This window comes from Prosopis cineraria, unplaced genomic scaffold (assembly GCF_029017545.1).
Source record: "Prosopis cineraria cultivar Desert tree isolate PC_DT_omini unplaced genomic scaffold, ASM2901754v1 PC15, whole genome shotgun sequence".
Classification (NCBI taxonomy): domain Eukaryota; kingdom Viridiplantae; phylum Streptophyta; class Magnoliopsida; order Fabales; family Fabaceae; genus Prosopis; species Prosopis cineraria.
The window spans coordinates 1,899,208-1,912,347 of NW_026555346.1; the positions used below are offsets into that span (position 1 = coordinate 1,899,208).

The window sequence follows — 13,140 nt, forward strand, 5'->3', positions numbered from 1 at the left end:
AAGAGGGGTTTACAGTAAGGATTAGGGATGGCTTGAGTGATCAGCCAACCACGAAAACTGAGGAGGTCACGTGCTACGTGTTATGTACTACTTTAATCTTATTTATAAAGCAAAAATAATGTTAATTTTAATTCTATGCATAAGGTATTACATTATTTTTTTAGTCATTTTTAAATTTTTATTTTTATTAAATGTTGAAAAAATATTTAAAATATTTTTTTGTTTTTGTTAGAGAATAAAGATAAAAATTTATTAAATTTTAAAACAGTTAATGAAATTAAAAATTTTGTATGATTTTAATAAAATATGTTAAAAATAATTTATAAATAAAATTGGATGGAGCATGTAATTAATAGCGGGCTTGTCTATTTTAGCCTGTTTCGGTATTTCCATCTATGGGTCCCTCGCCTCACTGCAGAATGTCGCGATGACGGTCCTGTAATCGTAATTTATTCACATGGCTGCTGACGGCAAAACGAGTCAACAGTTTTACACTCCACGCCATGGGGTTTTGATAATTAATTTATAAAAATCAAGAAAATATATAGAAATATGTGTTATTTTTCTTAAAATAATATTCTTTAATCATCTACATTGAAAAATCCTCTGATCGATAAGATCCCTTTCAATGCATACAAACAATGAGAATAGATTAATAAAAAATTATAACCTTAGAAGATAAAATCGACTGGGACTTTTCATTTAAAATCAAAGCAACCCTGTATTATTAGTAATATTATATACTACATGTACAAGTATGCATGTTGTAAGATAGAATATGCAATGCAACTTTAATTTTAAAGATCCTCTGATTCCGCAGCAAGAGAATGCCAAGTATTCCTTGGATGAGTGGTTATTTTACAAGTCCACTTGCACGTATCAAGTTCAATGATGCGTTGACTGCGAGTCATTAAAAGAACACATGTTTCCTGTGAAGGAGGAATCCAGGAGATTGGAAGGTGCAGTTGGAGGTCACAAGGGTTGTACTCTTTGTTTTTGAGATATGGATGTGATCCTTTCATTCAGAGGAGGCACGGGCAAGTGGTTATTGCAGTGGTGGTGGATCTATCCAATTGAAAATGGGGGGGGGGGGGGGGGGCATCAATTCACGTTTTGAGAAGGAGCGTGTGGATTCATTTCTGATGATTAGGCCCTTCCATCATCATAAATATCTTACTTATCACTGCTTCTGCGTTTAAAGAATTAATGAGATTGCTATAATTGTATGTTTGCGTGAATTTGGTAAAGTAGGGCAGAATATTCATACTCATATTTCGTTAGTCACGTAATTTAGGATATTTTTTGTCACCGCAAAGCCGAGGGTGCAATTGGGATGAGGGATGCATAACTGCCCCTTTGTTGAACAGACGCTTAATTCTTTTATTTCTGTCACAAAACAGTGAGACGGTCTGCTTTTAATTTGCTGGTCAAAAGACACGAAACAGGGTGCTCAGCTACTGAATGTAATCATAGTCCATTAATGTTACTTTACATTTAATTAAGGTTTGGAACAACCAACTTCGTGGAGTGACCGGAGACTACCTGGCACGTTTCCTAAACAAGTGAGGAGAAAAAACGATATTATTCTTACTCTTTCCACTTATAACGCTTACTTTTCAGTAGTTATTATTTGTTAGTCATATATTTCCTCCATCTTGTTTACAAAGCCACCTTATAGAATGAATTGGTGATCCTTTTTCTAGGTTATTTTACACAACAACAAAAAAAAAGGTGGTTGATTACTTTGAGTGTGGTATCAACTATCAGCCTCCAACTGTTGCTCCAGTGGGTGATCCTGCAAAGGTGTGAAGGGCTGTGTTACTGAGGTTTTCTTAAGCACTGGTACATTCGGGGGGTGGAAGAAGGTGCCCTGCATTAGAGAAGGATTTGTGAGGAGGTCAGTGCAGAGGTTGCAAAAGATGGGGAAAGTGACGAGGGAGATGAGTATTAATTTTGCCCTGCCGTCTCTACGCATTTTTATTTCCCATTAACTTTATGTGGTGCTACTTCTACTTTCGTTGTTTGTTCGTGTTCTTTTTTGGGAGAGATTAATGATCTTGTAACAACACACAAAAATGAGGTGATATTTCGTATGTCTTGTCACCTAAGAAATGTCCAAAATTTAAAAAGAGACCCATATACAAATGGCCCAAAATCGTACTAGAAAAATATGCTTTTTTTCAACAAAAAGAAAATGATTCTAAAAGAAGGGAAAAATGCGGAGACCACGGAGAAAAAATGCTAAGCAGTAAGCACTCATAACTTGTCTGGATATTGTTGTTAATTTTTTCTATAAAATTGAGTTTATTTATTTAATTTTTTTAGTTATAACATGTGCATTTGGAAACTTTAACAATTTAAATTTATTTGTTTATGTTTATTGTAAGAAAATAATTTTTTCCACAAAACAAATCAATCTAAACCATTTATTATTTATTATTTCATCAACAAGTTTAAAACTCAAATTAATCGATTAATTAAAATTTCATGATACTTAAACTTTTTTTAAATGGAATCTTAAATTTTTATCATAAAATAAATAAACAATATTTAAAATAAGATTAAATAAAAGTTATAAAGTATACAGAAATATGAGTTTCAACACCCTTTAATTACACACAAACTCTACAGCTAGAAGGTGCAAAGATTTTGACTTGAGGTGTAAAGGCTTTGACTTAGGTGTAAGACTTCTAGCTTAATGTGCAAGGAATATGGCTCAGGGTGCAAGCGATATGGCTTTAGGTGTAAGGCTTTTGGCTTTGGTGCAAGGATTTTGACTTAGGATGTACTTGTTATGGCTTAAAGTGCGAGGATTCTAACTTAGGTGTAAGAGAGATGCTTAAGGTACATGGCTTCTAGTTTAAGATGCACGTGTTATGGATTAAGGTGCAATACTTTTAGCCTAGGTTACAAGAGTCATGGCTTGTGTTATAACAACAAGATTTATATGTAATTCATACTCGTTTTAATGTAATTTTGCAACATTGACAGGGTCATGGTCTCCATGTGTTTGACATACATGTAATTTGCTAGAGATTACATATAAATTATTTCTCAATCATGCTTATGAGTTTCTTCACATATTAATCTACATGTAATCCGTAGTTGTTTTCATGTAATTCTAAGGCACTGATAAAGGCATGCTTTCTATATGTTCGGTTTGCATATAATTCGCTAGAGATTATATGTAAATCATTCTTCAATCATACTTGCGAGTTTCTTCACAAATTAATTTACACATAATCTGTAGTCATTTTATGTAATTATGGGGCATTAACGTAGACATGCTCTCTGTGTGTTTGATTTACATGTAATATGCTAGAAATTGCATGCAAATTATTCCTCAGGCATGCTTGCAAATTCTTCTCTCATATTGATTTACATATAATTAGTTGTCGTTTTGATGTAACTATAGAGTTGTTGACAGTGCCATACTCTTTGTGTATTGGATCTACATGTAATATATAAGATAATACATGTAATTGTCACACTGACAAGTGATGATTCAACAACTTTACCTAAATGATAACTAAATTTTCAATGAAAAACAAGTAAATATCTAAGGGGACCATGAACAATAAAAATATGAAAGAAACAACAATAATTCAATTAGTTTAGATGTATCATTATCTCAAGTACAAACTAAATGATAAACAAAGATCATAAGGCATCTCAAATAAAAAAAATATTATGTGGGTAAGAACAACATCATGTTCATGTTAAATTACATCCAATCCTATTTTAAAAAAAACATGAGAACGCTCACAATAAGTTCTTTCTTTTTGAAGTATTGTACATCATATAGCAAGCCATATTAACTTGTAAAAGATGCTGATTCAACGATATAACATGGAGGACAACTAATTGCCTTACAAAATGAGTAAATATGAAGAGTGAGAATGAATAATAATAATTTAAATGAAAGAACATTAATTCCATTAGGTTTGATTTATCTTTTTGTCAAATAAAATCAAAATAATAAACAAAGACTATAAGGCACCTCGTATTAAAAAAACACCATAGGGGTTAAGAATGATATCGTGCCCATATTAAATTACATTCTATCCTATACAAAAAATAAACAAAAGGGACAATCATGAGTACACTTCAAAATACAATCATAATTTCATTTAATCATTTAAGGGAATCCTTAATTAGCATTTCCTTATAGCTCACTTGATTTATGACATGCATGGGTTGAATTTGTAAGAGCTTCTTGACTTGAACTTATTTTTTTTCATCTTTAAACAAAATTTTATTTTACCTCTCAACCAGATCCTTTCTAGCATCTATGGCCATGAATGCATGTTCTATATTTGTAGCATCCTTTGTACTTGTTTCCAAAAATAGCATACAATACAAGGAGTGGCGGGTTTTGCTAAACAAGGAATTATGCAGGAAACTACTTTAAGTGTTAGTTTAAAATTTTAATAATTATATTAACTACAATTATTCCCAATAGCTTGAAGGAATAGTAATTCCCAACTTATAATTCTAAGGAAGAAAAGGACTACAATATTAAATTGAGTGTTTACTTTATTAAGTAGAAGTGGGGTTTTAAGGTAAAAATGCTCATCGAGTCTAACAAATTCACATGACTATAAAAGGTTGGTGACAAACATGAGCCACCCATAAGCACATTGAAAGGAGAAGTAAAAGCAAAACATTGACCAATTTTAAAGATGACTAGTTAACTTGAGTTGATGAAGCTAGAGTTATTGAAAAGATTATAAGGCTACTCATTTGTTCTCTATTTTTTGCTATACTCCTAGTTGATCATATCATATCATTCACCATCCACGCAAACATTAACTATGTTCAGTAGAAAGTAAAAAACTGTTTAATGATGAAAGTGTAAAGTTTCATCGATTCATATCATTGTTACCTAGCAGGGATGCAGATTGAGCAAGTTTAAATATCTGTTCAAAGTTATGCTACCCAATTACTTCTTTATCAAATATGGCACCTGATAAGACCACTGATGATGCTCTTTGCCAAATATACTCTCCAATTGAATCTACAATCATTTAGAAAGGTCATTTGTAGTATACACTCATGGAATATGATAGCAAATTGATACATTGATTAAAATGCATGCATTTGTTCCTGTTTATATATAGATATTAGTCAAAATATGCTATGAAGAGCTTCTTTGATAATGTTATATATATACTTACACGGTCACAACCGATGAGTATTTGTTCACAAATAAAAAAAAAACTCAACTCATATGCAATGAAGATTTAAACACATGCCACAAGGAGCTCATTTCACAATCATAAACAATTACAGAGCACTTGGATTTTTCAAACTCAATTTCATTCATTATAGATAGACAAAATGCTAGATAAGCATGGCACTAAAAAATGCATAAGCTTTAAGAGAAGAACCAAAAAACAAACCTGAGCTTTGTACTTTGCTCGGTGACATAAAGAAAAGGGTAAGGACCACTATGCGCTGCAATGCTCCACAGCACCTTGGAGAATAATGTTCCCTTACTTGTCTAGACAATGAAATCCACCCAAGAAGAACCTCCCTTAATGCCCACAAGTATCCAACAGAATAGAAACTTCTTTTTCTAGTTGACCCAATTTGATTTGGTTTACTTATGACCATCTGAGTCTAAGCTATTCTCTTAAACTAGAGCTAGATGTTATTGCATTTCTCGTTTCATCTTTTAGATCTTGAGTGAAAGTCTCTTGCCATCACAACCACGCTCAACTTTTTCTCCTTGATCATTTCTTTGGTTCTTCGATTAGGAATTGTTTCTCTAATTCAATCTCCATCCATGCTGCACGAAAAATTCAATGATGCTTAGATATTAGTTTTAGAGAAGAGTTTTTTAAAAGAGGAGTCCCACAATCATGGTGACACAGTTGAATGTGAAAAGATGAAAGATTCAAGTTGCAACTCACGTCAACGGCCATGTATCGTCTCCAATTTACTGTATTTTTTTCTCCTAACAACAAACGATATTTTGATCCATCCACCTCATCCTTTTTTTTAACATTAAAACGAGTTTGGTCTTTCAGTTATATTTGGTCTCCAGGTATAATTTCTCTTTCACTCATGTCCTTTTTACCAATTCTCCTTTAGTTGTATCTTCTTGCGAGAGGAGTATTTCCGAGCTCATTTTTCGGCGCCAGGATTTCCGTTCCGGTTAAAAATCGCATGATCCTCCCATCCGCTAGCCGCAAAATACTAAATTACTAATAAACAAAGGCGCAAAGCGGTGAGTTGTATCCCCAAATCAAACATAGTGCCAGTGGCGACTTGAGTGTGTGGGTGTGAAATTGCATGGTCTGCAGAGGGAGTGACAGTCCGACAGAGGAACAGCCCCTCAAACTCAGACTTTGATGAAATGTTTCAACCCAGCAGACAGGTTAATTCCTTCCCCTGCGCGCCTCTCCACCTTTATCATATCTCTTGCTTGGTATCTTTGAACTGCTACAGTCTTTTGCGTGCGGGGGAGTCCAGTTCGCAACGATCAATTTTTATTTTTCGTCTTCTTTTTACTGCATTTGTCACTCATTCCTTTTTACAATCCATCCCCCTTCCTCCATTGTCAGAAATTATCGAAACCCTCAATTACTCGAATCAGAGCCTCCATTGTCAGTTCTTCCTTATGCGTTTGTTTATTATCCTTTTATTTTTAATTTCAGTTGACTTCATGAGTTACGGGACACGAAAACGAGTTTTTGGTCCTTTGAACTATTTCTGGAAGAATTTTGTTCGACAATGCCCGATGTAAATGGTATTTCGATGCTCAATGTGTGTTCCCCGCGTCCCATAACAAATCAAGGAATTAGAGTCATTTACGTTAGACTAATATTGTGATGCTCTGCTATTTGTTATACGAGAGAGCTATTTTGATAAATTTTTGGATGAATTGTTTATTTCATGTGTTCTGGGTTGCATCAAAATGTCTGATAGGCGTAAAAGATTTTTGGTCACTTTGTCACTGACAGCATCAAAATGAGTTGGCATTGTATGCTGCATTAATGTTGTGTAGCATACTGTTATAAGTTACAACATGTATGTTAGTTGTCATTTATCATCTATTCTCATCGCCACATGTGCATATTTTCATATACTATAATATCTGTTCTTTTCTTTCTGCAAGCTTTCTCTGCTAATAGTTAATTTATTCAAACACCTCAATTATTCCTCTATTGACCCAGCAGAGATGACCTGATAGAATTTGATCTAGTGGCCTTACATTTACGGGTGCTGGTCTTTCAATCAACAGAGCAAAATTTCATTGCTCCGTACTTCTGTATCCAATAAAAGAAAGGAAAGGGCAGGGAAGAAATTAGCCTTCCTGTTCACACAAGACATTGTCCCATTATACTTTTTTTTTTAAAAAAGGACGTTGTCCAATAATTTATGGTTTAGTGTCTCTGCTTCTCTTTTTCTGGATACTTAACATATACTTATTCATTTAGTTTGATGGACAGTCTGTTTCGTCAGCCTTGTTGCCTGTGGATTTAAATGAAACCTCTATAGATGCACAGGGCAATGAGCTGAATGGTGGATTCATACAGGCAGAGTCCATAATCTGAAATTCCCAGGCTGCGATTTTTATTTTTTAAAAATTTTGTGTTGTTGAATCTGTCAATTGGAATGAAATTTTTTCTGTATTGAATGATTGTTTGTTTCTCAATTAGCTTCATTTTACTTTATGACAAGCATGCCTATCTATCATGTCTCTTGATTTTAGTTGAGTGTTGATGGGTGATGCAAACTTACCACTCATTATGCAATGCTTGCAGAAACTTCAAGATGGTTTACAAATGTTAGGGATGAAAATTAAGCACCATGAAGGCAACCTAAATCTTTTGAATACTCAAAAAACTAAACTAGATGATTCTATTCTTGGTTTGCAAGGTACATTCAAAATTACCTTTGAAGGCGTTTTCTATCTTTGCTTGGCACTCTGATAATGGATTGGGTAATCTAAATGGATGAGATGCTAGTTATCATGAGCACTCTAATGGTGTACAGACTGATTTAGAGTTGGTAAATTTTTATGACAATGGCATCTGGATTTGTTTGAGGTGCCACCCAAAATGGTAGCATCCTATGTCTCCATGCATGTTGGATGGCTTTAGGTATTTTGGGTAGTAGATTACCAAATGCATGCATCTTGGAAGCATCTTGACATCCATGGTACCATAACAAAGATGATAGTGTCACAAATGGCTACCAAGCGTTGTTTGTTTAAAAAAAAGGATTGCAATAAACTTTCCATATATATATATATATATATTTGGTTAATGAAGAGCTATTTTCTTGTGTGTGGTGTTTACCATGTTAATAGATATTTTTGAGAAATATAAATCATCAAGTATGCCCAAGAATTGCAAAGCGGACAATTTGCAGCCAACAAGTGAGGAGGCAATAAATGAACAGATATTGCAACTTAAAAAATCTGCTGCTGGTATATTACGCCAGCTGAAAACTTATCACGGGACTCAAGCATCTAATCTTTCATTGATAAAGGATATTGTGGGTATTGTTGCTACCCTGGGAAAAGTTGAGGATGATAACCTTAGCAGGTATGTTTGGTCTACATATTCACTCTCTGGCTTGTAAAACAATGCGGATATTCAAAACTTGTTGTCTCTTTGCAATCAATGGCATTTATTTAAAGAATATGAAAAGTAACTTGATTCTCTGAATTGCTTATAGTGCTTGAATCTTATGAAATATGTAAGCATGCATGCTATTGCTTTACTATACTTGGAAATTGGAATGCAGGCTTTTCTCAGAGTATCTAGGAGTAGAGACTATGCTGGCAATTGTCTGTAAGACTTATGAAGGAGTTAAAGCTCTTGAAATTTTTGACAATGATGGCTGCATAGACAAGAGTTCTGGTCTTCATGGGCTAGGTGCCTCAATTGGAATGGCCTTGGATGGTCGTTTTTCAGTGATATGTCTGGAATCTCTCAGGCATGACTTCATGATCTTTGTATTTAGTCTTTAATTTGTGACATCATTGAATTTCCTAAAATACTGTTGTTTTTGACTATTTCCCTTCCCCTTTTGTAGGCCATACGCTGGTAAATTTGTGCTTGATGACCCGCAGAAAAGGCTGGACATTTTAAACCCAAGATTACCCAATGGAGAGTGTCCAGTTGGGTTTCTTGGCTTTGCTGTAAATATGATAAATATAGACGGCTCAAACTTATTTTGTGTAATTCCCAATGGTTATGGTCTCAGAGAAACTTTGTTTTATAGTCTCTTTTCACGTTTGCAAGTATATCAAACGAGGGCGAAAATGATACAAGCACTTCCTTGCATAAGTGACGGAGCTCTTTCTTTAGATGGAGGAATGGTTAGGACTAGTGGTGTATTTTCCTTGGGCAACAGGTAAGGGGATGCATGGGAAATTTATTTTAGTTTATACATCAGATATTTTCTATGGTTCGAGCAGTGGCTCTGGTAATTATTGTAGCTGACAAGAGTAGAGCTGTCCATGATGAATGCTAACTATTTCAGTGAATCGTCTCTATTACTGGGTGTTAAATACTGAAAAATATATCTACCATTGTTGTCGGCCAACATTGAGCCTCAATGGTTAGACGTTGGACATGGTAATTTGGTCTTGTAGGTTCTTCCTTTGATATCTGATTTTTGTGTTTACTGGCGAGAAATTGTTTTCCGTTCTTTAAACCAGTTCTTCTTCTTCTTCTTTTTTAACTTCCAGACTAAGCTTGATTCTTGTGGCTTCGTAATGCTCTTTTTTGTTGTTTGTCTTGAAGGATGAATTCATTTAATATTCATGCCCCAAAAAGTTATATTGAACTATTTAAAGTAGTTGCCAGTTCAAAATAATCATAACTCACTAGTTTTTCTTATTTTATTTTTGGGTCGTGGGTGGGGCTTGTTTCCATGATGTTAGGGAAGATGTAGATGTCAAGTTCCCCAGCCCAGCGGAGCTTGGTAACTACAATGAAATTGAGAGGCAAATGAAGGATTTGAAAGCGGAGAAGGACAAGATTCTGCGGGACATGAAAGGGAACAGAGTTTGTTGGACGCAGCAAAGTTCAATTTCAATAAAAAAAAGAATGAGTTTCTGAAGTTTTTAGCAGAAAGTTCATCATATGCAACTCAGGTAAATGCCCCAGTGATACCTCTTAACTGAGTGTGTGAAAGGGCTTATTTTGTCTGAAGATCGGAATCCGTATCCTAGGTCATGCATGAGAAGTTATATGTTGAAAAGTTGAATAAATGAATATAAAATATATTATAAATTTACTCAATTGTTGATATTTAATTATTTTCGAAGTTATGATTGTGTTTTTTCGATGTTCTGTTACTCTGAGAGAAGTCGGACAACTATAGATCTTTTCCCTCAGGATTTGCTTCTTCTTTTCGTTAAAGCGCACTCTAAATTGCTTACCATGGGGATTTTAATGATGAACAAGAATCTTACTGATTAAGTGATCAACATATCCTGAATTTGAAATGCTTGGCTTTTCAAATTTTGCAATGGGGATTTTAATGATCCACTAGAGTCTCTAAATGGTGAAGTTATGAGTATTCTGAATCTGACATGCATGGCTGTTCCAACTCCGCTATGCGGTTCTTGATGATAATCAATGAGATTCTCTTTCTGGAAACTCAATGACAAGTGGAAAAAATTAATTAAATCATATTTGTTTTACATCATCCACTCAAGTATGCATCACTGTAGTTCGCATACGTAACCGTGTCAAATGCGGGAGCTTTGCATGTGTTGCGGACGGAATTGTAATGTGGCTATTGTTTGGGTCTGCTCGTGTTTGTTTTTTTTTTTAAAAAAAGAGAAAGTGGAACGGCCCCAATTGATGTGTGAAGTGTTTGGAAAGTTTTTTTCACGCTTGCACTTCTTCCTTTGCCGCTGCTGCTTTAAAATATGCTTTCTGTTGTTGTTTTAAAATATGCTTTCTGTCTGTCTGTCTCTCTCTCTCTCTCTCTTTCGAGGGCATCGAATCCTCCTATGAGTTCTACTTTCGTAATCAACTTGTTCTAATGTTTGAATTTTTTAAGAAAAACATAATTTTTGGGTTCTAATATGTATTTAATCATCAATTTAATTTATTATAACTCAGTTATTGTAACTTATTGAATTAAATAATTATAGAGATTGATTTGTTTGAGACAAAATTTAAGGATGGAATCGAGAATTTAAAAAAAAATTAAGAATTAAAATTTATATTATTCTAAAATTCTATTTTATTATATCTTCTCATTTTTTGACTTCCCTATAATTATCAGGTTCAGACCACTCCCGCTAAACTCATCTAAACGATGAAGAAGCTCGCCATGGAGTGATGAGTGATGGAGCCTCTATGTGGCAGCGCGGGTCTGTAGTGAGCTTATGCCTCAAATTTAGCAAAATTCATTGCAGCCATTCATTATTAACTTGTGGAGTGGAGTGTGGATAAGCTTGACGGCAGGATTTTTTTGGGGGTGTTATTTAGGCTCATGCACAACTAAGTGGGGGGCGCTGCGATGAGATACTCGTCTTGTGTCACCGTTTCAGTCGTTGTAAAAAATATATATATTTAAAAATTAGCCCGATTCTATTGACAGATGAGTACTGCAAAAATTAATCAAAATTTGTCAACCTAGTATAAACTAGAACGTAAGTGCTTATTAAGCGTTTTTGGATTTAGATGCACATTTTGATTTTGATAAGTTGTCGAAGTCTAAGTCATTTAATTTTTTTTATAAAAAAATGTGTGTGATATTACAATAGATTCGTGGCAAAGAGAAAAAAAAAATAGAAATAATCGACCAAAAAAAGTTTAGACCTGGAGAATATTTTAGAAAAAATGGTAATAAAATCCTTCTGAAATATACAAATGATAATTTGATCTCTCAAAATATTATAATTCTCTTGAAATTTTTAGATATTTTTTTGTTATTAATAAATTTATATTAATTATTAAATTAAATTTGTTGAAAATAAATGATTCATAAATTTTATTAAAATATTCACAATTCTTTTTTTCATATTCACACTAATATAATGGCAAATAAAGAATTTAACATGTGAAATTGTAATTTATTATTATATTATTGTAAATATAAAAAAAATTTGTGAATATTAAAATAAAATTTATGAATGATTTGTTTTCAATAAAGGTAATTTAGTAATTTATATAAATTTAATAATGATAAAAAAATTATTTAAGATTTTAAAGAGATTATGACATTTTGAAGGATTAAATTATCATTTATATATTTTAAAGAGATTTTATTATTATTTTTTTAATATTTTATGAAATAGTGAGAATCAATTTTCAGAAAAATATATGAAATGTTAGCCCACAGATGACTGAAATTAGAAGGATTCCGGAAAATTGAAATTGGGCAATCTGAATTATAGTTGTATTGTTTTGTTTTGTTTTTTGGCCTGAATGTATTGTTTTGTTATATTATTTATTTTAATTTGATAGAAATCTATACAATAGATGAATAGAATGAAAATAATAACTGAGCTTTTGCATTTATTATTATGTTATAGAATTAAACTAAGTAAATAGCCTAACATTCATTATATTTTGTATCATGATTGGTTTATTATATTTCTTTTATTTAAAAATGTAAAATATTTTTAATTAAATTTTATCCTCAATAAAGTAATTACTTACTTTTCAACTAACTCTATCTTTCTATATTTACCCTTATTAAATATCTTATAATAAATATAAAGTCATTATCAATAGAGATATTTTTGAAAAAAAAAAGATAATGATTATACCTCGAAAGTTTAAAAATATTTTATATTTTTTAACATTCAACTTCTAAAATAATGCCTTATATTTTCAGATGGAGAGAGCATTTGTCAAGGATATACTGTTATATATTAATAATAAATTTATAATAAATAAACTTTTTATATATTAATAATAAATTCTCTATATAACAATATAAACCGACCGTACTTGTAAATTTTCAAAATTTGATTTACATTTTTTTAGGTACAAGGTTTTTTTTTTTTTCCGTCAATGGCCAGTTTATCCAATAATCTTCTAATTATTAAATGAGTAATTTTTGATTGATGGTATGTAATATTTTAATTAAAAATAAAAAATAAAATATCAACTGGTCAAATTAAATTTGTACCGTACTCGTTGGGATAAGATT

At 32.6% G+C, this 13,140-nt stretch overlaps 1 protein-coding gene across 1 annotated transcript; it reads left to right on the top strand.

Moving 5' to 3' along the window:
* Nucleotides 1-5,762: 5,762 nt before the first annotated feature.
* On the top strand, nt 5,763-10,147 carry LOC129294542 (protein DEFECTIVE IN MERISTEM SILENCING 3-like). Its single transcript, XM_054932965.1, is given in 7 exon segments — nt 5,763-6,382; nt 7,773-7,887; nt 8,321-8,558; nt 8,761-8,952; nt 9,052-9,372; nt 9,905-10,011; nt 10,014-10,147. Coding segments are annotated over 7 exon segments (1,128 nt in total). The 5' UTR covers nt 5,763-6,361.
* The last annotated feature ends 2,993 nt before the right edge of the window (nt 10,148-13,140 follow it).